Source organism: Pseudonaja textilis, chromosome 4 (genome assembly GCF_049901715.1).
Source record: "Pseudonaja textilis isolate UNSWEBS1 chromosome 4, rPseTex1.2, whole genome shotgun sequence".
Lineage (NCBI taxonomy): Eukaryota > Metazoa > Chordata > Lepidosauria > Squamata > Elapidae > Pseudonaja > Pseudonaja textilis.
The window spans coordinates 17,168,377-17,194,390 of NC_141993.1; the positions used below are offsets into that span (position 1 = coordinate 17,168,377).

Here is a 26,014-nt window from a genome sequence, read left to right on the forward strand (position 1 = left end):
CCATTTCGGCCTGCAACAGCCTGGGGGAGGTCCACGGAGGGCGGAACAGGGCTTTTGAGGGGCGGATCTTCCCCTTGGAAGCTCCATTTTAGCTGGCAACAGGCTGGGCGTGGCCTTTGGAGTCCCAAATGGGGCTTCTGTTGGGTGGATCATCCCCTCAGAAGCTCCATTTTGGCCTGCAACATGCTGGACTAATGTTGTAGAGCCTCTGAGGTTGTTTGTAAGGGCAAACAACTGCCGTGGTGCTGCAAGATTCATAGTTTCAGGCCTTATTCATAAACGCTAGGGTGCATTGTTCACATAACTTTGAACGTTTGCTAAGGGAACATTCATAACCCGGGGACTATCCATATTAATTTTTGAATTTGGCATTAAAATCATGATGATTATGATGTTGCAATTGCTTTAATTTTAGTGTTTGCACACTATTTAAAATTCTCTCAGACTGACGTAGTAGACAATAATTTCCTTCTTATTTATGCAATTTATTATTTGCGGCTGGGCTAAGATACCAAGATCTGCCTATGGTTATCTGGTATGACAAAGGGGATATATGTAATCTAAAATAAAAAACTGTATACTTCATAGCTCATAATTCTGGCTACCGCAAAGTGTTCTTGCAAACATTTTCAAATTCTAATCTCAATTTATCATAAGATATAAATTCAAAATCCATACCAAATGGAACAAATTCATCAAGCAAATGCATTTCACAGCCTGATTTATCTTAGGGTCCAGCATTCTGTCATAAACTATATGCATTTTACTCCTGAAGCTGGCAAAAACAGCAACTAGATTAAAATGTCCTGGATTCTCACAAAGCAGCTTTTACTGTTTTCCTTACTATGATATTTATCCTATTTTTTTTTCTCTCCAGGCTACAAGTGTAAGAAGATTGTTCTTTTTGCCCGTACTTTGAAATAGTATGTCTTGCTGCTAGCAGATGCTGTGACATTTACAGGAGATTATGAGAATTACAGTGCAACATTTGAAGGGCACCAGGTTGGGAAAACCTAGTATAACGTTTTGATTTTGATGCCCATCTGGGAAATAAAACAAAACCATATGTTGAATGATAGCCATCTTGCAATTCCTGTAGATACTGTCAGATCCACAGTACGAGCCTCAAAACTAGCTTGGCCTCCTTGTGTCAAGAAAACAACAACAAGATGTATTATTTCAATCAAACAGATGACTCAAGGAGCAATATTTACTCCTTATTCTGGAGGCCTGAGAAAGAAAATGAAAGAAAAAGGAGGAGAAGGCCACCTTACATGGCCTTGTATCATCTTTCAAGCTCTCTAAAGCAGGGGTGTCCAACCTTGACAACTTTAAGACTTGTGGACTTCAACTCCCAGAATTCCTCAGCCAGCAAAGCTGAGAATTCTGGGAGTTGAAGTCCACAAGTCTTAAAGTTGCCAAGGTTGGACACCCCTGCTCTAAAGCATAAAGAAATGTGAGGACTTCCCCGGTTATCTCTCCAGATGTCAGCTCAGAGGAAGACGAACCAGTTCTAAGCACATCTGGAGGGGAATTGGTTAATGGCTCCAAGCAGTCAGTTTGAGAGGAATTTGGCCAGGGGTGGGATTTTACTGGTTCGGACCAGTTCAGGCGAACCAGTAGTTCTGGTGATCATTTGGCCCCCACCAACTCACTCCTGCCCTTTTCCTGTGCTTTATTTCCTTGTTTTTGAGCACAGCTGATTCGTGAGGCAAAGTGGTTTGCCGCACATCAGCTGTTTTACTCACTGGGGCTGCAACACAAGGTAAGTATTATAGCTAAAAATGGTCTTTTCTAAATGCTGGGCACAATTTGGCTCAAGCACAGGACAGCCCTGAGGCTTCAGGTGGAAAAAAAAGCATACAGCTATAGACGATCAAGGATGAGGAAGCCTGCTGCATCTGATCCAAGAACACGTTAGGGCAGAGAAAAGGCAGGAGCAGAGAAGATCAGCCAGATTACTCCATGAGGAGGCAGCCTCACCCTTCTTGTTGGGCTGCATTGGAAGCTGGCTATTATTTAGCACAGCAGGCAGATGGAAACGATGCTGGGAACAACATGTTCGCTTCCCAGCTGTGTGTTTTCTGGTCATTGTGATTCTTGCCTTCCTTTCGATTGACATCATGGCTTGACTTGGATCGGGCCTTGTGAACTCTGGACTTTTCTTGCCTCATGAACCCTCTTGTATTGTGGATTTGATTTTGCCTGGTGGGTTTATTTTGCCTGGGAAACTTTCAAGTGCCTTGTGGACTCATTGGCCATTGCTCTGTGGACTAGCATCGGTATGCTTTTGGGTTGACATAATTGGGACAGTTCTAGGGCTTGGGTGAAGGCAGGGTGTGTGTGTGTGTGTGTGTGTGTGTGTGTGTGTGTGTGTGTGTGTCAGTACAGGAAGGCAAATATTCATAAAAATAGTTGGGACTTTGCTGGCCAAGAAGTAAAGTCAGGAGCAGATGGCAAATAATTGCTTCAGAGGAGCAAAAGAGCACATTGACCATCCTTCAGATCAGAAACAGTAAAGGAAATATTTTCAAAAATGACTCATCTTTTTCCTTATGACAGAAGATCAAAATTCAAGACCAGAGGCTCAACTCTTAGTAACATCATTATTAGCCTTCTAGAGCAGGATACATGAGTGCCTAATTCGTGCAAAAGATCTGAAAAGCAATATCCTCCCCAGGTGTACCTACCTGGGCACATGGTGGTGCAGGCAAGCTTCTGGAAAGATTGTCCCTCACAAATAGAGCCACCATTGAGTGGTGCTGGATTGGTGCAGGTGCGAGTGCGCTTCTGCCATCCACGGCCACAACGGTTGCTGCACGAGGACCAATCTGACCAGGTAGACCAGCCGCCATTCACTAGGAGCGAGGAAGGAAACAAAAACAAATAAAGTGAGAGGAAAAAAATTGAAACCCAACCTCCTGACAAATCCTCTTTTCTCTCAGCCAAATTATACACTGCCATTTCCCCACATGGAACAACTACAACAAATACACGGGAGATGCTCTATACTGTAGGCAACTCCTTAGACCAGGAGGTGGGATTAAAATCGTTTTTACCACTGGTTTGGTGGGCATGGCTTGGTGGGCGTGCTTTGCCTTACGTGCACGCGCACAGCTTTCCACACACCAGCTGAGGCCTGCAGAGCCAATCAGCTGAGAGAATAAAGAAGAGAAACACACGGGGGTTGGTGGGAGGGGCGATCCTGCTTTTCTCTTCTCTCTCCTCCCAGCTGATTGTCAGAGGCTCTTTCCCCCTCCTCTCAGATGATCCTCGGAGGCTTATCTTACTACCAGATCAGCCGAACCGCTCCAAACCGGGAACATACCACCACTGCCTTAGACATGCAGCAGTTGTTCATCATAATAATTAACATTCTTCTGGAAGATATCATTTGGTTTCCTATAATCAGAGCAATCAGGGAGGCTAAGTATAAGACAGAGTTAAAACCAAAGAGGGCTATTTCTGAGACAATATGAGAACTGGTCCGCAATGATATAAGGAAGGTTAGAGGAATACATAGTTCGACAGAGCTCTGGGAATATGGTCAGAATTTGATGAGAATTCAGCTAAAGAAATTAAACTGAGCAAATCCTTCAGAGAATTAGGGAAAGTGACACAGATCAGTTCACAAAGGTACCAGCCTCAGTCCTCAGCAAATCCTGGTAACAGAAGGAAAGATTCATGTCTGAAAAACTGAATTGCTGCTGAATATCTGCTTGGAAATCCTAGTCTGTGGAGACAACTAATAAAGGCAATTAAGATAAGCCTGTTGAGCAAAGACATTCTTCATGTTGACTCTAAGGTGCCTTGTGCTTGCTCTTCATATTTCACATGATAAATCAGGACAGCTAACAGTACATCACAATTGGGTTCCATCTGGTAAGATTGGGAAATGATTGTTTCCGTAAGTTACTCTGAGAAGTAGTGTAAATTTCACCAGAAATAGCATCCTTCCTTCTCCGGCTTGCCTATTCCTGCTTCCAATCAAGAAATGTGAAAGTCTTTTGTACATCTTTGTTAAATGTGCCTAGTTGTTAATTAAACCGAAGACCTATGTTGCAATTTCATGCGTGCTTGTAAGGCTACAAGTCCTAAATGAAACCAATGAGATTGGGTTCGGAATGAACGGTGCACCAGATGGGGTCCCATTTCAAATGCCTGCATAAATCAAATAAACATAAAGGCAGAGTGGTCTCCTTTGAGTCATGTGCAGCCCCTGACAACTTCATAAATGTGTCTATGCTCCTTTTCTTAGCAACAACATGGAACCGGTTTTCCATTATCTCCTTCCAGTATGATATTTTATCTTCTAAAACCATAACCCTTACATTTCCTGATGGTTTCCCAACCCAAAACAATGAGTCTGGACTTGCTTAACGTTTGTAAGGTTAGCAACTGCAGCAACCTGTATTCCTCGCATTTTCCCGCATAAACCATTTCATTTACCCAGACTCCTGCTTCACCCCCAAGTTCTCAGCAAATTATTACCATAAACAATGATTGTGGCTGTGGTGCTCCGCCGTTTAGCAACAATGTTTTTTGCCACGCAGGTGTAGTTGCCCGTATCAGACAGCCTAGCCTGCTTGATGATAAGATTGTTATCTATGGTTATCAGGAAGTTTGTGTCCTGAGAAGCATCAATCACATCCTCGTTCTTCAGCCACTCTACCTATATTAAGTTTCGGAAAGAGAAAAAGGAAAATGAGATGATAAAAGGTTAGGACAGGCAGAAAACAAAAGAAAAAACTGTCAATTCTGAAGCGAACCTTGCATCTTTTGCTGACTTATAGTTGGCATGAAGCCTGAGAGGGGGAAGCAGGGGAGGGAAGTAGATAGACCCGGCAATGGTCAAAACAAAAAGGTTTCCTGTGGGAACCAAGGTCATCTCCACAGGTGGCTGCTGAAGGAGGAGAGGAGGGACCAAGCAGCCTGCCAGCTATTTTTTGTTTGTTTATTTATTTATTTAAATTATAAGAATACAACATGGTGCAGCCGATCTGGCATTACAATTGTTATACATGCATACATTTTATTTCATCATTTATAATCTCCTTATTTGATACATTATTTATTGATTATTCTAATCATCATAGCTACTTATGTTCTGACCTTGCTTTCTTCTATGTAACCATTAATAAAATTTATTCCATGTTTCATAGTTTTTAGATTCTCCTTTGTTGTTTAATTCTAGAGTTATCTGATTCTGCACATGCCATCATTTTTCTTATCTCTGTTTCTGAAGGTATGTTTTCATTTTTCCAATACTGTGCATATATTGTTCTAGCTGTCGTCAATACATGTACTATTAGGTACATTAAACCCTTCCTATATTTTTCTGATATTATTCCTAGGAGAAAAAAAAATCCAGTTTAAATGGAATACACTCTTCCCACCATATATTCAATGGACAATGTGACCAGTGACATCTTGGAGGGGGGAACTTTTACTCTTTTAATTAGTTGAAAACCGCAGGAACTTTCAGAGTTGGTTTTCACCAACTATGTCGATATGATGTATCCAATAAACATGTTCTTTGGGGAATCTACCTGCCCCAGAATTCTGCTTTTGATGGGTGCATTGCTCAGAACGCTGACAAAGGCAATGATAGCTCTTATCATTAGGAATAAAAATTAAATACTCTCCCCACCCCAATAGTTCCTTCTACTACAACAGCAACTTAAAGCTGGCAAATTTGTGATTGTCTTTGAAGTGTAGCCTTCTCTGAGAAGCCTGGGCCATTTGCCACCCAAAATTGATAAGGAATTACAGAGGCCCAAGACGGGTGGTCCTCAACTTACAACACTTTGTTTAGTGGCTGTTCAAAATTACAATGACATTGAAAAAAGGAACTTATGACCGTCTTTCATACTTACGCTCTCCATGCTGACGTGATCAAAATTCAGACCCTTGGCAACTAACTCCTATTTATGATCATGTTTGCCCTGTCCTGGGGTCATGTGATTATTTTCTTGCGGTCTTCTGACAAGCAAAGTCAACGGGGAAGCCAAATTCATTTAACAACCATGTTACTAAATTAACAACCGCAGAGAGTCGCTTAACAAATGTGGTAAGAAAAACTGTAAAGTGGAGCATAACTCATTTAACCAATTTCTCACTTAGCAATGTCAATTCTGGGCTCAACTGTAGTCATAAGTTGAGGACTACCTGTACACATGGCGAGTACAAATGGCGTTTTGCCTTATGTAGCACATAGTGGAAAGGCCCAACTGGTACTTGTGACTTATAAATATGGCATGAGAGGTATGTACATAATTATTTCATGCTGTTGCAAGCAATTGCCATAAAATGATAGCTCGGTAAATTGGAAGAGATGTGATATAGAAAGAATGCAAAAATACACCTGGTTTTGCTTATTATTTGAGAAAGGGTGGTTTTTCTTATGTACAGGCAGTTTTATTTTTAACTTTGTTTTGAAAGGGTTGGGTCTGGAATGGCCTGATTTGTCTGGCTGTTTGTTTGCAAAGTAGCAAAGACCAGATCATTCCTTGCCTGCATTTATATTCCGCTTTGCCTTATTTTGCCAAAGTCACATTATGAAAGACATGAGTCTCTGGCCAGGATTCTGCTCAACAAACCATCCCTGTCAGAGAAATTCTGGGAAGGAAGGGAGGGGAGGGAGGGAGGAAGAGAAAGAAGACAGGAAGGAAGGAAGGCATGAAGGATAGGGTGGGAGGGAAGGAAGGAAGGAGGGAAAAGGGTGGGTGGTAGAAAGGGAGGAAGGGAGGAAGGAAAGAAAAGAGTGGGAGGGAAGGAAGGAAGGAAAGATGGAAGGAAAAAAGGAAGGAAAGAAAGAAGGAAAAGGGTGGGAGGGGGGAGGGAGGGAGAAAGGAAGAAAGGAAAGAAAGAAGAAAGGAAAGAAGGAAAAGGGTGGGAGGGAAGGAAAGAAAGAAGGAAAAGGGAAGGAAGGAAGGAAGGAAGGAAGGAAGGAAGGAAGGAAGGAAGGAAGGAAGGAAGGAAGGAAGGAAAAGGGTGGGAGGGAGGGAGGGAGGGAGGAAGAAAAGAAAGAAGGATGGCAGGCAGGCAGGAAGGAAGGAAAGAAGGAAAAGGGAAGGAAGGAAGGAAGGAAAAGGGTGGGAGGGAAGGAAGGAAAGAAAGAAGGAAAAGGGTGGGGGGAGGGGAAAGGAAGGAAAGAAGGAAGGAAGGAAGGAAGGAAAAGGGTGGGAGGGAGAGAAGGCAGACAGACAGGGAAGAAAAAAGGAAGGAAGGAAAGAAAGAAGGAAATGCAAACTCAATTACTATTGTCTGCATATGTCCTAAATTGATAGACCCTGTGAGTGAAGTAATCATTAAACTGTCATTGCTCCTGCAATTAGAAGTTTTCTGCAGAACCACCAAGACATCATGATGGTAACCTTCACCCTCTCATGGCTCCAGAATCTGTGCACACAGTTATGCAGTGCCAGAATGGAACCATTCCTTTATCCTAATCCTGATGTTCAAAATCACAAATAACTGACAAATATAGAGACCACCGTTTTTGGACATCCCTTCCCTGCCATATAATGGGCTCATTCTTGAAACTTAGCAAGCTTTAATAGAAAAATAAGAAGCAGTCCGAGCAAATGCCCAACCCTTGCACTGCATCAGGTTTTTTTTAATACAGATCTCAGTTAGTGGGAACCAAAGTCTGTAGCGGAGGAGAAGAAATTACGTCCAGAGCAGAAGGCCATAGATTGTTGATCTTGCCAAGCGCTAATGGTTCTTTTGCTATCCCCTTCTCGGCAAACAATTTGTTCAGTGTTTTCTTTACTAAATTCTGTCAGGGGTTAATGGCAGATCAGCCTAGGTAGGTGGCAGGATGGAACAGGTGTTGAGGTTAAGCACATTATTAGATGTCAGAATAACAGATCCACTGCCTAAAATAAACACTTCTGCTGAATAATGAAAACAGACGAGGCCCCAGCGTGGTGCTATCCATCACAATCCCACTCCATCTTCACCTGGCAACTCATTTCCCTAACAGGCTCATTTTCGGACCGTAAACATCTGCCTGCTAGGTGCCAATGTTCACAGCTGGAATTTTACTGCAGTTATAGAGACTCGAGGAAAGTAGCCTGCATCTCGGAGGTATAAGCTGAAGACAGGAGGTGACGGCCGGGCAGAAATTCTGGGCGAGGCTGAAGCTTCACATGATTTATTAACGATCTGCAATGGGAAAAATGATACCTTCCCCCTATCATTATTCACCTTCCCAAAGCACTTTCAAGGGGAAGCACAGATGTGCCCAGCTGTGGAAGGAAAGCAGGAGGTTTTTCATTACCAACTGCCTGCAAATTAGTAGAAAATATATCTCAGCAACCGAAATTTGTAAAACAATTTTTTAAATTAATAATAGAGGAAAGAAGGGAGGAAGGAAGGTCGGGAGATGCATATCTAAGCCAATATATCTAATGAGAGATTACAAATTTCTGTGGGAGGTGAGAAAACAGTTTAACTGAAGAATCAAAAAGCAAAGGTAGTCCTCAACTTATCGCCACAATTGAGCCCAACATTTCTGCTGCTAAGTGAGACAAGTTGTTAAGTGAGTTTTGCCCCAGTTTACCCCACTTTCTTGCCAAAACTGTTAAGTGAATCACTGCAGTTGTTAAGATAGTAACATGGTTGTTAAGATCCTGGGACACTGCAGCTGTCATAAATATGAGTCAGCTGCCAAGCATCTCTCATGCCCCTGTCGGATTCCCGAGGGGGAGGCCGAGCAGCTGACAGGGAGTGGGAGTGTGGCTCTGGTGGCTGTGGAAGAAACTGGAGAAGTGCAAAGTCCAGCTGGACAGACCAGGGGAGAAGTAGAGCAAGGCAGAGGGAATTCAGAGGAAGACCCAGGCCCACCCCCTCTTAGGGCACGCAGGGAGGAATGGAGAAGGGAGCAATGTGAGTTGCGTGGCTTACGGGGGAGGAAAGGGCCCTGATTCCCTTCATTAGCTGCAGCTGGGTACACAGTGTTTAAAAAGGGAGGTTGCGCACAGCAACTGGTTGGAAACAAATCGTGTATTATTTTGTTTTGTCAAGGCTTATCTGGGTTCCTGGCATCTTCCCAACTGTGTGTATTTTGTTGGCCTTTGAAGTCTGCAATTCCTTAATTACTGCAACATGGTTTATGTGGATTTTTATTTACAGTTTATATATACTTTGTTTTTGGACTGAATTTCCTCCACTTAAAGACTGTTCTTGGGAGAGATTTTTCTCCAGCCGAAGTTAACCTGGACATTGGGGGCAAAGTTGGAGGTATTAAAAAGACTTTTCTTATGTGACTGTGTTGCCTTTGTGCCACGCCCCGGGTCATCACAGCATCTGAATTTTGATCATGTGACCATAGAGATGCTGCAATGTTTGTAAGTGTGAAAAATGGTCATAAGTCACTTTTATTTCAGTGCCATCAAATGGTCACTAAATGAACTGTTATAAACTGAGGACTACCTGTATTATCCTAGCACAAAGTCCAGGAAGAATAACTCTACAATTACCAAGAAGGATTTAGATACGGAGAACCTCAATTCTGGGGGCTTTTAAAATTTGGCCCAGATTTTTTTTTTCCAGGACTTTTCCCAGGCGAGCAACCATGGATCTCCAGAAATTGTGTAGCCATGCTGTCGTCATTGCATTGAGATATGTCGTAAGCAGCCTTGCCCCCCAATTCAATGTCTCATTCTATTTTCATCGGTATTGGGACTGATGGCTGTTTTACCTATGCCACATGCCTAATGTGATTCAATTTTCTTGAAAGGCACAGAAAATATCGAAGCTCTCATAACCCAGACCATGAGCCCAATTAAACTTATCCCGACCACCTAATAGGACAATATGGATGAATGGAAGCTTTATGCTCCGAGTTTCTTGCAAAGAAATGATTCACCATATCAGCTGCCTTTCAGGATTCCACTCAAGGGAATTTACTTATTTATTTGGTTGGTGGCTAGTTTATATCCTCTGTTTCTACTCTGGCAAGGCAGCTAATAAAGAGTAGAGAACAAAAATAGAATATGCAAACAGACTAAAATAGACTTAACATTTACTGGGAAATAGTTAGCAAAATAAAGTGACAGTTAAAAGCCGGGTGGAAGAGATACAGTCTTATAGATTTTTAAAAGGCTGAGTGATGAGAGGCCAGTAACAACCTCCTGGGCTCCATAGCTTGCAAGGCAGGACACAACATTTCTTCTTTGGGGATTTTTTTTGTTTCCTTGACCTGATGTTACACGACAAATATATTGTGGGTGGATGCTCAACTACTTGAACGTAATAATTTTCCAAGCTAATATGAGAAGAGATGAAGAATCAGAATCAACAGTGATGAAAAGCACGTAGTATCTAAAAAGGAGATGGCCATCCAACTAACTGTTGTGATCCATCGGCAGCCCTGCAGAGACGGCAACAGAATCGGACAGTGGGGAAGAACATGGGCCAATCCGGGAGTCTGGAGAGGATTCGAATGAGGGTCCAGCATCCGATGCAGAGATGGGGCCAGGACCATCTGGGAGTGGGGTGCTGACTCTGGAGCCTTCGGAGTCTGGCAGCAGCGAGGCAGAGGACCCAGGGGAGCCTATTCCTGATGCGTGTGTGCGCAGAGCTTCTAGAAGGCAAGAGCAGCTGAGACAAAATGGGCGACTTGGGAGTAAGGCTGGGAGATGATTGCACCTCCCATAAGATATAAAGGGACAGGAGCCTTTGCAGGAAGCAACGTTTTTCGCTCTGTTTGGATTAAGTCTTGGACTTTGTATTTCGTTTGTCCTTTTACAGTTAATTTGGCACTCTAGTTGTTGGCAGTAATTCAAAGGAGATAAAGTTGGGTGCTTATCTTGAGAGACTGTTTGGGACTCATTATGGGCTGGGAATGAACATAATTCCCAGGGTTGAAATAAAAAGAGAGTTGTTTGGACTAAAAGTGTGCTTAATTACGGTTTCACGGATCCTTGGTCAGAACACAAACAGAGAAAACATCCTAGGGTTTTCCCCAATTTAGGCTCAACCCCAGATGTGCGCCTCTCCTTTTTTTTTTTAACCAGACGCCTCTACTACTCTAAGTCTTCCCCAGCACAGACCTTCCAAATGTAGTCCTCACCTTACAGCAATTCATTTAGTGACCTTTCAAAATTACAGTGGCATTGAAAAAAAGCGACTTATGACTATTTTTCACATTTACGGCCAGTGCCACATTCCCATAATCATGTGATCAAAATGAGGCACCCGGTAACCGGTTCATATTTAGGATGGTTGCAGGGTCCTGGGGTCATGGGATCATCTTTTGCAACCCCCCACCCCCTGGACCAGTGAAGTCAATGGAGAATCCAGTTTCACTTAACAACGGTGTGACTAAATTAACAACTGCAGTGATGCACTTAACAACTGTGGCAGGAAAGGTCATAAAATGGGGCAAAACTTATGTCACAAAGAGCAACAGAAATGTTGGACTCAACTATGGTCATAAGCCAAGGACTACCTGCATGTGACTGCAACTCACATAATGCCCATCCATGCTCAGAAAGTTAGTAATTGTGCCAAGTTGGTGTAATAATCAGTTCAGAGTTTCATCGGAATCCTTTCTCTTCCTTTCTTGGGATGCTCAGCTGGATGTTTGCAACTCTGCATTAGGAAATATTTCTACCCTTTCTCCAAAAAATCCGAAGACATTCTGCAATCTCTCATATTTAATTCTCCCAAATCTCATATCGCTCTCATATTTAATTCTCACAAATCCCCTTTCGGCTTGGCTGGCTGTAAAAGGAAGTCCAGCTCAAAGGCAGCTACTGAAATTTATGACTGAGTCAAGATCTCGGCCATTGGAACAGTGGTGGATTTTAAAAAAATTTTTACCACTGTTTCGGTGGGTGTAACTTGGTGGGCACGCTTTGGGTGTGTGCAGAGGCTTTCCTGCTAACCTTCTCCTGCAATCCTGCGCTCTCCCTGTGTCTTCAGCAGCTGACGCGCAGCAATCCGCTGTGCCGCGCAAAGCAGCTGAGGTTGAAAAGCAGCAAATAAAAGTAGCATAGAGGCGGGGTTGGTGGGAGGGTCCAGCAGCTGATTGTCGGAGCTACTGATTTGGCCAAACTGGTAGAATTACCACCACTGCATGGGAATCTGATGCTTCTTCTAGATCTACAGGATATCTTTGCAGGGAGTCCTCTGTGCTGCCCTCTGCACAAGTTGCGTCTTGTGCTTCTGCTTGTCGCTGTTGAACATCGCAATTCCTGAGACGGAGAGGTCAATGGACATAGTTGCAGGTGGATAGATGGTGCTACCTTATCACGGAGGGTACAGAAAGGACTTCCAACTCTTCTGTGCCTTAGCCTGATTGTGACACTCTGACATGTACCAAAGCCCACCAGATTTATTGGCAATGAGTACTGAAAGATCCTAACCTACCAACAGGGATAACAACAAAGGAGTAACATATAGCACTGCAACTACAATGCAGGTTGGGATGTTTTCCTGAGCTTTTGAGAAACAAACCAGGCCCCCCAAAATGAGGAAAACCCTTGGTAGAATGGGCATGCAATTTAGCAAACAGGTGTTACAGCTGTAAGAATGTGAGTAGATGTGGGTTATTATGAAGTATCAGTAGCCCTCGACTTACGACTTCAATCGAGCCTGGCAATTATGATCACAAGTCATGATGGCTATAAAGCAGGTCACTATGGGACCAGACCCATTTTTATGACCTGTTTTGCAGTGGTCATTAAGCAAACCCATTGTCTTCCCTGTGAGACAACTGGAAGTAAATGCTGGTTTTTGACAAAAGCGTCATAAGTTGGGTTCAGGCGACCATGGGAAGGGGCAATGTCAGATCTTCCAAACTGGGTCATAAATCACTTTTGGGGGAGATGGTTGTAACTTCAAACGATTACTAAGTGGCAGATTGTAAATTTTGAGAACTGCCTGTAATCTCTGTTTTGCTCACAGGAAAGCTTTCCCAGGTGACCGCCATTGATTCTCCTTACTCAGTGGCCATCTTACCTCAGCAGTTGGCACTCCTTCAGGAGGTCGACACTGCAGAAGGACCTCATGATCAAGAGGGACCTCTTTCCCCAGTGGCTCCTGGTCAAAGTTCTTCCTCAGATCTAAGGACAGGAAAGAAGTAAAACCCACCAGCATTAGCCGTGACACTTACAGTGCAATTTAAAAAATATAGGGCAAGTTACCTTAAGCCTAAAGAGGCCAAGGCCTATTATTTCTCCTACACTTGAAAAGCCTCAATGTCAGATCTCTTAGAAGTTTGGCCCCCCAAAATTGCGTAATTTCTATCTAAAGGTATGAAAGATAAACAAAGAGACATCAAAAGGTGAATGTATTTCTTCATATTTTGAAGAACATTCTATTATTTGAAATATTAAAATGGAATGTGTTTCAAAGCAGGGCAGAATTTCAGCTCACCAGAAACTAAAAGAATAACTACTGAACAAAAATAGGCCTTCTCTAGTTTCTTTCTTTGACTTGGAGGGTCCATATTTTTATCCTTATCAATGGTGCTCCTTGGCAAAACAATTCAGTTGCTTTGGTGTTTTGCAGGAAATTGGTCAGGCTTTCTGGATTCCAGACATTTAGCAAAACCAGAAACAAAAGAGTTCCTTTTGTGACCTGAAACTAAAATATCTCACGAAAAAATTTGGAGAATATTCAGGAAGCACATGTTTTTATGAAAGAACTGTCATTTCTGTTCAGTTCTGATACTGAAAACAAATTACCGAATGCAGGATTTTAAATGTCAAGCATGGTGGTAGCTTCCAATTGATGGTTTTTCAGATTCTCTGAAACCTCTATAGTACCTGAACATCTTTTTAATGAGGAACATCACTACAACAACCCATAAGAAAAGATAGGTGTCAAGAATTAATCAGTAGGTGGCGCTAAGATCTACTAAATTCCTCCTAAACGTTTTGACAAAGTAAAGCCCTAAAATATATATGTTTTCCCAAACAATTATTTTTGAGGATGATTATGATGAATACACTGATGATAATTTGTAACCTAACTTCATGAAATGGGTTCTGCAATGATTAGAGATATCACAGAACCTTCAGCCTCTTGGGAGTTTGGTAATTAAATCACTTTCGCACAGCTATTGCTTCTTGCATTGCAAGCATACAAAGGATATGTCAGGCTTTTATATGTCAGGCAAATCATGGCCTAAGTGCTGCACTCATATAAAATGCTTAATGTCTGAACAGCTATGTTCACATAATATACTCAGCTCATTTTTTAAAAAAACCTTGGCTTGGTGAACATGACCAACACAGAACGCTTGGTTAGTTAATGGTTAACTGTGTTATGCAAACTCAGAAATTGGCTTAATCTCATTTACCAAGTTTAATGTGATCTCAGCTGGTGTGACCAGCGTAACCTGGTACCCTCCAGGTATTTGGGACTGCGGCTCCCCCAGTACCAGCCGTTATGTCTAAATATCCTTCAGAGTAAATTTAGGGTGAATGAAACTGGGTTACTGCTGGTTAAAGAGAGCAAAAAGGAGAAATATAACTAAGATGCTATCTATGCCTTTGGATCTTAACCTCTCACTCCTGTAGTATCCCAGAAAAGCTGAATATGTCAGTCAGAGCTGTGAAAACTGATTCCTGGTCCAGAGCTACTTCAACAACCTAACTGACAAGGATGCCAGTTCCTCGCTTGTGTGATTATAAATGATCTCAGGCTGAAAAGAAAACAAGTCACATGTTTGTGTGCCAGCTGGTAATGTAGACGCAAACAGTATCCTCATCCCTATCTCAGCTACATTACTGAACAAGATACGAACAGCAATTTAGAATCCAGGACAGCGATCAAATTTAGTCTGAAGACCCCCCAGGGAGGAAAATGTTCTCTCCTGAAGACCCCCAAATAAAGGATTTCAGATTATATTCTGTTAAAAGCCAAGCTTCCTTAAAAGTTGAACAGGGATTTTCCATGGCGCTCTGCTGTTTTCTGCACTGTGTAGCTGCCAAAAATAGAAATATTGTTCTAGCACCTCCTACTCTTGCAGAGTGACACAAAATGATCTCATCCAACCTGGCCAGAGTCCATCTGTAGCACGTATTCTAGAATGTGACCCAGCTGCAGAAAGTCCAGAAATCAGATAAGAAGATGTGACTGGACAAGCGAAAGGCGAGCAAAGTGCTGTCTTGGAAAATCAGGGTGTAATTGATGGGCAACTCGGATAGCCAGAGAAATCACCCCCGGAAGGAGCATAATTTGGCCACCATATCTCGGATGGAAATTGTTTAGAAATCAGAAACGCTGGAGACGCAATTGACCAGAAACACATAAGTCAGAGACAACTGCAGTTGGAGAGAATGAAGAACGAGGATTACTGAAGGCAAGATTTTTGCCTTGGCAGTGACCATCTTGAAACACTTTTGTGGGAACAGCATATCATCATCTTCATTTAACAACTCCACAATCCCTTGTGGGGTGGAGTCTGGGCAACTGAACAAAGCTAGCAGTGTTTTAATGGCCGGATGCCTTCCTGTCACCAATGAGGAGTTTTTCTTCAGCAGATATATTCTCGGTAATGCCCAGAGAGAGAAACATCTGCCTCTACCTAGGATCAAACTCACAGCCTCCTGATTGTGAGGCAAGAGCTCCACCTCTAGGCCACCGTACCACTCCTCTGGGGGAACAGCATATGATATGGAGAAAAAGCTGCAGCAGGACCAAGAAATGGTTGTCCATCCTCTGTGGAGGAGAACTTTATTCCAAAATCAGATTTATTTTCTTCTAGGAGCAGATTTTTATTTTATATGACTGCTCCTTTCCAATAAACCCTCCAAAAGCACCAATGAATTTTTTCTTCCAGTAAAGGATATCTCAATATAACTACTTCTCTCTTGGACGCACACAAGCCTTTCATTAGCTAATAGTCTATAAAATGTTTGAGCGAGTGAATTATTGCAGCTGTTCGTGATATTCCCCTTTTTTTTCATGCAGGGTACGCAAGCGGACTAAACACCAGCATTGAACTCATGATGTAAAAAGATCTTTAAAAAGAAAGAAGGCTCGAAAAAAGAACCTTCCCGAACCTACATGCTATCCGAACGTAAGCTCTGCGACTTTTTGTGGTTCCAGCGGAACTCCAGGCCACACACTGACACCAGTAATCTTCAAGACCAAACAGTTCCTCCACTTGCTGGCGAGAGACTTCGATCTGGACTTCTCTTACAAGGAGGCCTGGAAACAAATAATCCAAAAAAAAGTGAATTATTATGGAGTTGGAGGAACCAAGACCTGGAAGAACTTACTGTAGGTTTAAATGAAACGCCATTTATGAAGAAGGGAGGAATACACACCCACACATGTCAGAGACAAATGGGGGAAAATGTAGTCTTCTACTGAGGTCTACATCAGTGTTCTCTCTAAAGATCAACGTAGGATAAACACAAGTTTTTGTTTTTGATACGTTTGTGTAACTTTGCGTTACATCTGGGCTTTGTGTACAACTACTGTATACAATGGGTCCAGCACATTTGAGCTTTGCTTACAACTACTTAACTCCTTCCGTTTCTTATGTGCACCATTTTTAGGTTAAGGGTGTTTGCATACACAGCACTACAAAAGCTGCACACATAGTTTACCTATAATGAAAAAAGGTTGCTATTGGCCTTTTTTCTCTTTTTCTTACATCATTTTATCATGTAATCATTTTCTTACTCAAATCTTCCTAATGATGTGTATTTAACTAATCACATCACCGGGTTAAATGCGATAATGCTACTTGCTAGACAATCAGCAAAGAGACTTTTGATATCATACTTTTAGTCTGATTTTTGATATAATAATGGTAATAGTATTATTTTAGAATAATTATTAATATTAATAATGGTATTATTATATTATTATAGCTAAACCTTGGCTATCAAACAGCAAAAAAAGAGAAAATGCTACTCAAATCTTACATTTGCTTTACATGTATGAACCGAAGCCTTATGGAAAACCAGAAATTGAAATCTGATCATTGACAAGTATGGTAATAATTTTTAGCACAGTTATAGTAATGGAATTTGGTCTAGAGAAATGTGCTAGAAAGCCATTAATGGAGTAAAATCCTGGTAATGAAATTGAAATGCTGAATGGCCAAACCACCAGGATGAAGCTTACAAGTATCTGGACATTTTACAGTTGGATAACATCAAGCACGGACAAGTTAAAAAGAATATATCCAAAGAGTGAGAAAAAGTGCTAAAGACAAAATTAAATGGTGAAAACATTATCAAAGCCATCAATACTTGGGTCATTCCTTTGATACGCTGCTGAAATTACCGTGTTTCTCATATAATAAGGCCGGGTCTTATTTTTTTTTGAGCCCCGAAAAAATGGCTAGGCCGTCTTTTCGGGGGTGACTTAATTCCCCCCCACTTGTGTCTTCAGGTGGGTGTGCAGTGATGGCTTGGATGTTGACCTCGGCGTTGGTGGGGCACTTCGTATCGGGGTCAACGCAGGCAGCACCATATCCGGGTGTGCAACAAAAGTACTTCCTAACGGCAAGCCCCCCCCGCCATTCCCCCCCTTTCGCATGTTTTAATATAGGCCTTAATTTGGGGGGAGGGGCTTAATTTCATTTCATGCTTATAAAACATGCTGGGACTTCCTATTGGGGGAGGCCGTATTGTTGGAGAAACAGGGTATTAAACTGGACACAAGCTGGACAGTTTGGATCAAAAAAAAAGAAGAAGAAAACTCATGACTATTCAGTGTGCACTATGACTGGACTCCACCTTGATACTCTTTCAAAGGGGTGGCTCTGGAATTCTAGGATTTGAAGTTCATACATCTTAAAGTATCCCAGGTTGAGAAGCACTGTTCTAAATCGTACAAAGACCGAAGAAATTTAAATGTAAAGATATTTGGAGGCGCAGTGGTTAGAATGCAGTACTGCAGGCTACTTCTGCTGATCACCGGCTGTCAGCAGTTTGAAAGTTCGGGTCTCACCAGCTCGAGGTTGACTCAACCTTCCATCCTTCCAAGGAGGGTAAAATGAGGACCCAGATTGTTGCGGGCAATAGGCCGACTGTAAAACACTTACAGGAGGCTGTAAAGCACTGTGAAGCGGCATATAAGTCTAAGTGCTATTGCTGTTCCTGCCTCTCCCTAACTCCTTGTCTAATTGCCATGGCACAATACGCCTAGGACAAGGGTCTTCAAACTTGACAGCTTTAAGACTTGTGGACTTCAACTCCCAGAATTCCTGAGCTAACATGACTGGAGGAGGAATTCTGGGAGTCCATAAGTCTTAAAGTTGTCAAGTTTGAAGACCCCCTAGTGTAGGGAAAGGGGAGAGGAAGCATCTTTGGGAAGTGATGATTAGGACCAGAATCCTCTTTACACTGCAATGAATCTCTTCTTAGGTGGCAAAACTGAAGGTCCCCTTTCACCCATGGTTTCTACCCTTCCAGCCTTAACCTCTGCCACCATCTCGCACCCCCTTTCGCACAAGCCAATTCTTGACATTCAACGGAAAATGTAATCGAAAGAGTCAAAAAACATGTACAGTTCATCATAGGCGTTGAAGTGTTAAACTTTCTAGTGGAGTAGGAAAACCCACCAGCAGCTGATTATTGGTGGCTGGTGGTGAGGTCTGCAATAAACTCACATCTGTTCCAGAATATGATGTAATTGCAAGTTAAACTGTACTCCCACCGCCTCCTCTGTTTTACACCTGCCTTCATTGCTACCCTTTCCCATCTCGGCCTCCATTCTACGAGAGGCAGCGGTACGTGCTTTAATTTCACTGCTTTAATACATGCCTACAAAGGAAGAGAGTGCCTTCAGCAGCCATTAACTGTTTCTGATACAAAAAAGCAGAGAACAATTACCCTCTATTTCACCCTGCAGAGATCCTCTAATGAATGATGGTCTTAAAGATAAGCAATGTTGGAGAACTGTCCTTGTTTAAGATGGTTGATGCTTTAAGGAAGATAGCGGGTTGCACGGATAGTAATTTGAAACTGGTAAAACTTGGCAAAGCTTGCTATGTCTTCCTACTTTTCCTGAGCCTGGGAAGTTGCCATTTGATTAATAAAAAATAAATCCCTAAAGCTTTATTCTTTTTTTTTTCCAGCTTATGGTATAAAATCCAAGACTATCACACATCTTCTCTGTATTATTGGAAAACAGTTTGAAGAATGAAGAACGGTTGCAAGAATTGGGTATGGCTACTCTAGAGAAAAGAAGGACTAGGGGTGACATGATAAGCAGTATTCCAGTATTTGAGGGGCTGCCACAAAGAGGAGGGAGTCAGATTATTTTCCAAAGCACCAGAAGTCAAGACAAGAAATGATGGATGGAAACTGATCAAGGAAAGAAGCAACCTGGAATTAAGGAGAAATTTCCAAACAGTGAGGACAGTTAACTAGTGGAACAGTTTGCCTTCAGAAGTTGTGGGTGTTTCATCACTGGAGGCTTTTGAGAAGAGGCTGGACAGCCACTTGTCTGAAATGGTCTTTTGCTTGAGCAGGGGGTTAGACTAGAAGATCTCCAAGGTCCCTTCCAGCTCTATTCTGATCGATTGATTCATTGGTTTGCTTGCTTCCTACAACTCACAGATGTTTTCTCACATGAATATAATTACTTTCTGGGCTAAAGGGGGTTCTATTTCCTCTTTTCTCCTCCACAAAACTCCACTTTTCTCAGGTTTACTTCAAATCTAAAGGGATAGACAGGAACAGATCAAACCAAAAACATAGGACACTTCGGTTTTATTATACATCACCCAGAGTCAGTTTGGAGTCCGGCAGTGCCTACATTGAATACAAATTAAATTAAAAATTCTTACGTAGCCGCAGAATAGCTGGTTTCACAAAACTCACTAAATCAAAGCTAAGTACTTTCTCTTTGAACCTTCCTATTATCTGTCACTCAAGTTATCTGACAAGGAAGTTGTGAAAATCCAGGAAGAGTGTTGGGAAAACCAAGAATACAATTTTAAGCTCTTTGACAAGGTCTGCTATATAAAAGAAACAGTAATTTTAAAAAGGCAAAGCAAGGAATATTTTACTGGGGCAGGAGAGAAGAAGATATTCAACCAATACTTTGCCAACTCTGCAAATACGAAATGAGGCTTCCTTCTTTGAAGGTAATAAAGCATGTCTTGATATCTGACATCAATCAGAAATTACACCCGTGGATGCATGTTTTCTATGGAGTCCTTCCTTGGTGCTCTTAGAATCAGTTGTTTGCTTGTAGACATTTCATTACCTGACTAGGGAACATCATCAATGCTACTGAGTGTGGTGTTGGCTCCCTGTTGATATATAGTGATTTGCCCTGCCAATGTTGGTAAAGGTACACTTTTCTCCTTTGTAGTTTCTTCATTAGAATATTGTTCTCTGCTTGATTGTTTGTCTGACTGCTGGAGAAGTTCTCTCCTGTTGTTTTTGTTTTTTTACTGTCTCTTTTTAAGTGGTTTATAAGTAAGCTTATATTATGTATTTGGCTAAATCTGGTGTGTTGTGTCGTGCCGCTGTCATGGGTTCTTTCTCTAGTCCTGGTTCTATGGAAGTAAAGAGAGCTGTGAGATTGAATGAAACCATACTTTAATCTTCTTCTGTTTTCGGTCTTGGGTTTTTTGAAAGCACCAAAAACTGCACAATTCAACCCTGAGCTACATATATTCTTTTCTATTGTTTCCTTCTACGTACTCAGATAAAAATCCCTTGCCAGCCTCTTGATTATTAAAGTAACTTGAATGCTAGCTGCAACGATGAGGCTTTAGTAGGCCTTGTATTGATTCCACCCATTCCTCCAGCCATACCCAGAAAACTCCATGCCATATTTCCTTGCTGCGTGGCTTCTCTGAATCACAGCCTAGCACGTCTGGCTCCTTTAGCTGGTGTGACAATAACACAGTTGTGATTACAAGAGGAACATGTAGCAAGGAGTCTCTTGGGGCAGAAGAGGCTCCTGCCTATTGCAAATCTATTTGCTATTCGTGTTACCAACTTCCACGCCAATTAAATAATTTAGCCCTGGACGGCATTTAATATGGACTTTTGCGTGAGTTCAACAGTGAATAATAGACTTATTAAATAGACTTATTAAATGGAAACTTTCATTATAGCTATATCTTCTTGCTGTATTTATTTTACTTTAAAAAATGAAATGAATCTAGCAAATGAAAAAGAAGTTATCATAGTTGCTTTGGTTAATGTTATATGCTGTAACTCACAGCCACTTCTCATTAAAATATACAATACAATAGAGCCCAGATCAAAAAAAGGTTTATTCAAAATAAAATTAAAAAATCACTACATCAAATAGACACCGGAGCTGAAATCCTTAACCCTGTGATTTAAGAGAAGTATGAGATTAGCGGGCTAATCTGTAATCCATCTACTTTTCGATAGCTTCTAAATTAATAAGCTCAAGCGTCTTATAAAGCTTGTCTTGACTAATTGCTAGAAAGCTCAACACGTATTCCTTCGGGTGTCTTTGCAAATATAGTTTCAATCCTCTTTGAATTTGTAAAATATTATAAATAGACAACTCCTCTCTCCACAGCACTACCTGGCAATGTGTCTAAAAGCCAAACAGAACTGGTTTAGCTCATGGAATCCTTTGTGTAACATGTTAATAGATCGTACACATATATATATTATCTCTACTGGTCAGGTGCAAAGGATCAGGACCATTAAATTAAATTACAGTTCAAAAAAGATTTATTGTTCAAACCTATAGAGAAGAATCTAGCTAACTAAAGTTCAGTACAAAATTGGCGCCAGATAAGGGTCAATGAAATTCAAGAGGGACTGAATTTAGATTTGTGTTTGTGGAATTATAATGACTCTACAGTGATGACTTGTTTACCTCTTCCTCTCCGTTCTGCCAGCTCTTCTCCCACACTACCACTTATATCACACGTGTCCAAAGTTTATTCCACAATTCACAGGTAGAAAGGAAACAAGTCCCCAATCACAGTTCATTCAGCAGATTCAAAGTCACCTGCCCAATGTTATATCTGCTTTTCATTGCCTCATATATTTTATTACTGCTACTGCATAACTGCACTGTTTTTATTTGTGTATGCATGCATGTATTTGTTCTTTGGAGACATGAGAAAGGAAGAGAAAAATCTTAAAAACAGAAGCTTGGTTTTATTATCAATTTAATATCGTGGGCTGAATATCCCCTATTTCTGTAAGACCAAAATATTTGTCTGTAGTGAAAATGAGGCAAGGAAATATTTTGAAAACCGGAAAAGAGTGGCCGTGCAAGTTTTAGAAAAAGAAAAGTTCGATTTAGCTTTAAGTACTAGGTCAGAGGTCATCAGATTATCTTTCTTTATAAATATGTTATTGATGGGAAGCAAATACAAGTGCTCCTCATTTAGTGACTGTATTTGGTTCCAGGGAAATGGTCGCTAAGAAAAGAGAGAGAAAAGTAAGAAGGAAGGAAGGAAGGAAGGAAGGAAGGAAGGAAGGAAGGGATTGCTAGTTGCTGCTATTTCATTCACGTAAATTTCTCTCATACAGTATCTTGTGCCAGACCTGTTTCTGTCTCCACACCCCCTCAAAGGGCAAAATAACGGCTTAAACAAGTTCGTTCTTCCAGATATGCTTTTCCCCACAGGGTGTGTCCTTGAAAGTGCTAACTTAGTGACCTTAATTAGTTGATTACAAGCCTCCCTCTCTGGAATTTTCTGCCTGAAATGGACTAGACAATTTCACACTGAAGGCTTTCCTCTAAGCATTGGCCACAAAGTTATTTTTTCATCATGGTTATAATTGTGAATGGTCACTATCTGAAGCTGTCAGTAAACAATGCCTACCCAGAGCCATCTTCCTACAAACAAACACACATCCAAGTCAGTGGTGGGATTCAAAATTTTTTTTACTACTGGTTCTGTGGGCATGGCTTAGTAGGCGTGGCATGGCGTGGCTTGGTGGGCGTGGCAGGGGAAGGATACTGCAAAATCCCCATTCCCCTCCCCACTCCCCTCCCCCCATCCCACTAACCTCCCCAGGAGTGGGGAGGGGAATGGGGATTTTACAGTATCCTTCCCCTGCCACACCCACCAAGCCACACCCACAGAATCAGTAGTACATTTTTTGAATCCCACCACTGATTTGGAGAACCAAGAATGAATGAGAGAATGACTGTTGGTGGAGTTTCCATTTAGAAAAAGGTTTCTTGGTTTCAAGCTTATGATTTAAACCAAAGCCTAGTCAAGATACACAGGATAAAAGCACAATATCTAAAAGTATGACGGATACGATGATGATGAACACATCAGTGAAGGATACCAGGTGATGAAAGGTTCTGAATGTGGGTGAGATCATTTTTTAGCAGGGTCAGAATGGATCTTGAGAGGGAAATGGAAGAAAAGAAGTGAAATAAACAAGAGTAAAAGTGGAACAATTGCAAGAAGACAAAGCACGAGTCCGACATTAAATACACTGCTCAAAAAATAAATAAAAGGAACACTTAAACTACACAATGTAACTCCAAGTCAATCACACTTCTGTGAAATCAAACTGTCCACTTAGGTAGCAACACTGATTGACAATCAATTTCACATGCTGTTGTGTAAATGGAATAGACAACAGGTGGAAAGCAGAGGCAGTTAGCAAGACATCCCCAATAAAGGAGTGGTTCTGCAGGTGGTGACCACAGACCACTTCTCAGTTCCTATGTTCTCTGGCTGGTGGTTTGGTCACTTTTGAATGCTGGTGGTGCTTTCACTCTAGTGGTAGCATGAGACGGAGTCTACAACCCCCACAAGTGGCTCAACCCACACAAGTAGTGCAGCTCATCCAGGATGGCACATCAATGCGAGCTGTGGCAAGAAGGTTTGCTGTGTCTGTCAGCGTAGTGTCCAGAGCATCGAGGCACTACCAGGAGACAGGCCAGTACATCAGGAGACATGGAGGAGGCCGTAGGAGGGCAACAACCCAGCATCAGGACCGCTACCTCTGCCTTTGTGCAAGGAGGAACAGGAGGAGCACTGCCAGAGCCCTGCAAAAAGACCTCCAGGCAGCCACAAATGTGCATGTGGCTGCTCAAATGGTCAGAAACAGACTCCATGAGGGCCCGATGTCCACAGGTGGGGGATGTGCTTACAGCCCAAAACTGTGCAGGGCGTTTGGCATTTGCCAGAGAACACCAAGATTGGCAAATTTACCACTGGCACCCTGTGCTCTTCACAGATGAAAGCAGGTTCACACTGAGCACATGTGACAGGCGTGACAGGGCCTGGAGACACCATGGAGAACGTTCTGCTGCCTGCAACATCCTCCAGCGTGACCGGATTGGCAGTGGGTCAGTAAAGGTGTAGGATGGCATTTTTTTAGGGGGCCGGACAGCCCTTCACGTGCTCGCCAGAGGTAGCCTGACTGCCATTAGGTACCGAGATGAGATCCTCAGACCCCTTGTGAGACCATATGCTGGTGCGATTGGCCCTGGGTTCCTCCTAATGCACAACAATGCTAGACCTCATGTGGCTGGAGTGTGTCAGCAGTTCCTGCAAGACGAAGGCACTGATGCTATGGACTGGCCCGCCCGTTCCCCAGACCTGAATCCAATTGAGCATATCTGGGACATCATGTCTCGCTCATTCCACCAACGCCACGTTGCACCACAGACTGTCCAGGAGTTGGGGGATGTTTTAGTCCAGGTTTGGGAGGAGATCCCTCAGGAGACCATCTGCCACCTCATCAGGAGCATGCCCAGGCGTTGTAGGGAGGTCATACAGGCATGTGGAGGCCACACACACTACTGAGCCTCATTTTGACTTGTTTTAAGGACATTACATCAAAGTTGGATCAGCCTGTAGTGTTTTTTTCCACTTTAATTTTGAGTCTAACTCCAAATCCAGACCTCCATGGGTTGCTAAATTTGATTTCCATTGATAATTTTTGTGTGATTTTGTTGTCAGCACATTCAACTATGTAATGAACAAAGTATTTAATAAGAATACTTCATTCATTCAGATCTAGGATGTCTTATTTTTGTGTTCCCTTTATTTTTTTGAGCAGCGTAGAATAGAGAAAATTAATTTTTCAGGAGAATTAATAGAATTTCTACTCTATTAATAAAGAAAGAAGGAAAAACAGATGTGGAAGCTATGTGGAATTGAATGTTGAGAGTTATGGCTACAAAAAAGTAGAAAAGGAGCAAGGGACGATTAAGATAGTTAAGAGTGTGAGAAATTGCCGAATGATTTTGATGGAAATAAGCAATTGCTTTGGAAGCTGTTAAAGCAAGCTGTGCCCAGATCCTCCAGCAGAGTTGAGTGCAATCAAAAAGAAAAGCAACAAAATGATCCAATTATCCCAGGACGGTGGCTAGATTTGCTGTAAGAATTTACTTAAGGCATTTGATGACAGAAGTTTCTTAAAACTGGTCTTGAATAATAATACAGTTTTCAAAAGGCATTTTTACTGCCTTTGAAATTGGAGAGAATTTGGTTTCAAGTATTTTAAATTCTATTATTTTATTATGGTGATTGTCAAACAGGTATTTAAACCAATGCCTAGAAGAATATTTCAAAGTTGCCTCTCTTAAAACCAACCAACCAACCAACAAACAAAGGAATGGGACAACTTCAGATTGCAGCATGCTAAAATTGCCAGGAGAATATGGAATTAACACTGATATGGACTCCATTATTCTATTTCAGTCTATATAAGAATATAAAACCTTTCCTGGATCATATCAAAAGGCCATTTAGTTCAACATCCTGTTCCTAACAATAAACAATCAAACCCCTCTGGGAAGCAGGCAAGCAAGGCCTGAAAATAAAACAAAACAAAAATTAAAAAAAAGCTTTGTAACTAAATCTGTCCTACCCAGTTTTGCCAGGTGGTAGATTCAAATTTAAATTTTACAAACAAAGTCTACTGAACTACTGCACTCCGTGACTTATGTTTAGGGAGGATCAAACAATGATTTCTTGAGGCAATGACCATCTGCAGACTCTATAACCTAAAAAGGATTTGAACTGGTATGAGCTAAGTATCTGTCAGTTTGTTAAAATAAGTTGTAGGCCACCTCTTGAGCAACCGTAGGCAACTTTGAA

The 26,014-nt window shown here is 41.8% G+C and overlaps 1 protein-coding gene across 2 annotated transcripts in view; it reads right to left on the reverse strand.

Annotated features, from left to right (window-relative positions):
* Positions 1-26,014, reverse strand: part of UNC5B (unc-5 netrin receptor B) — a 223,865-nt gene that overhangs the window by 35,950 nt on the left and 161,901 nt on the right. For both annotated transcript variants that reach the window (XM_087932313.1, XM_026713557.2), the window contains exons 3-6: positions 16,030-16,173; positions 12,973-13,076; positions 4,492-4,672; positions 2,691-2,858 (exon numbers count right to left, since the gene is read on the reverse strand). In XM_087932313.1, coding sequence (XP_087788439.1) covers positions 2,691-2,858; positions 4,492-4,672; positions 12,973-13,076; positions 16,030-16,173 — 597 coding nt within the window. The remainder of the gene's footprint in view (positions 1-2,690; positions 2,859-4,491; positions 4,673-12,972; positions 13,077-16,029; positions 16,174-26,014) is intronic.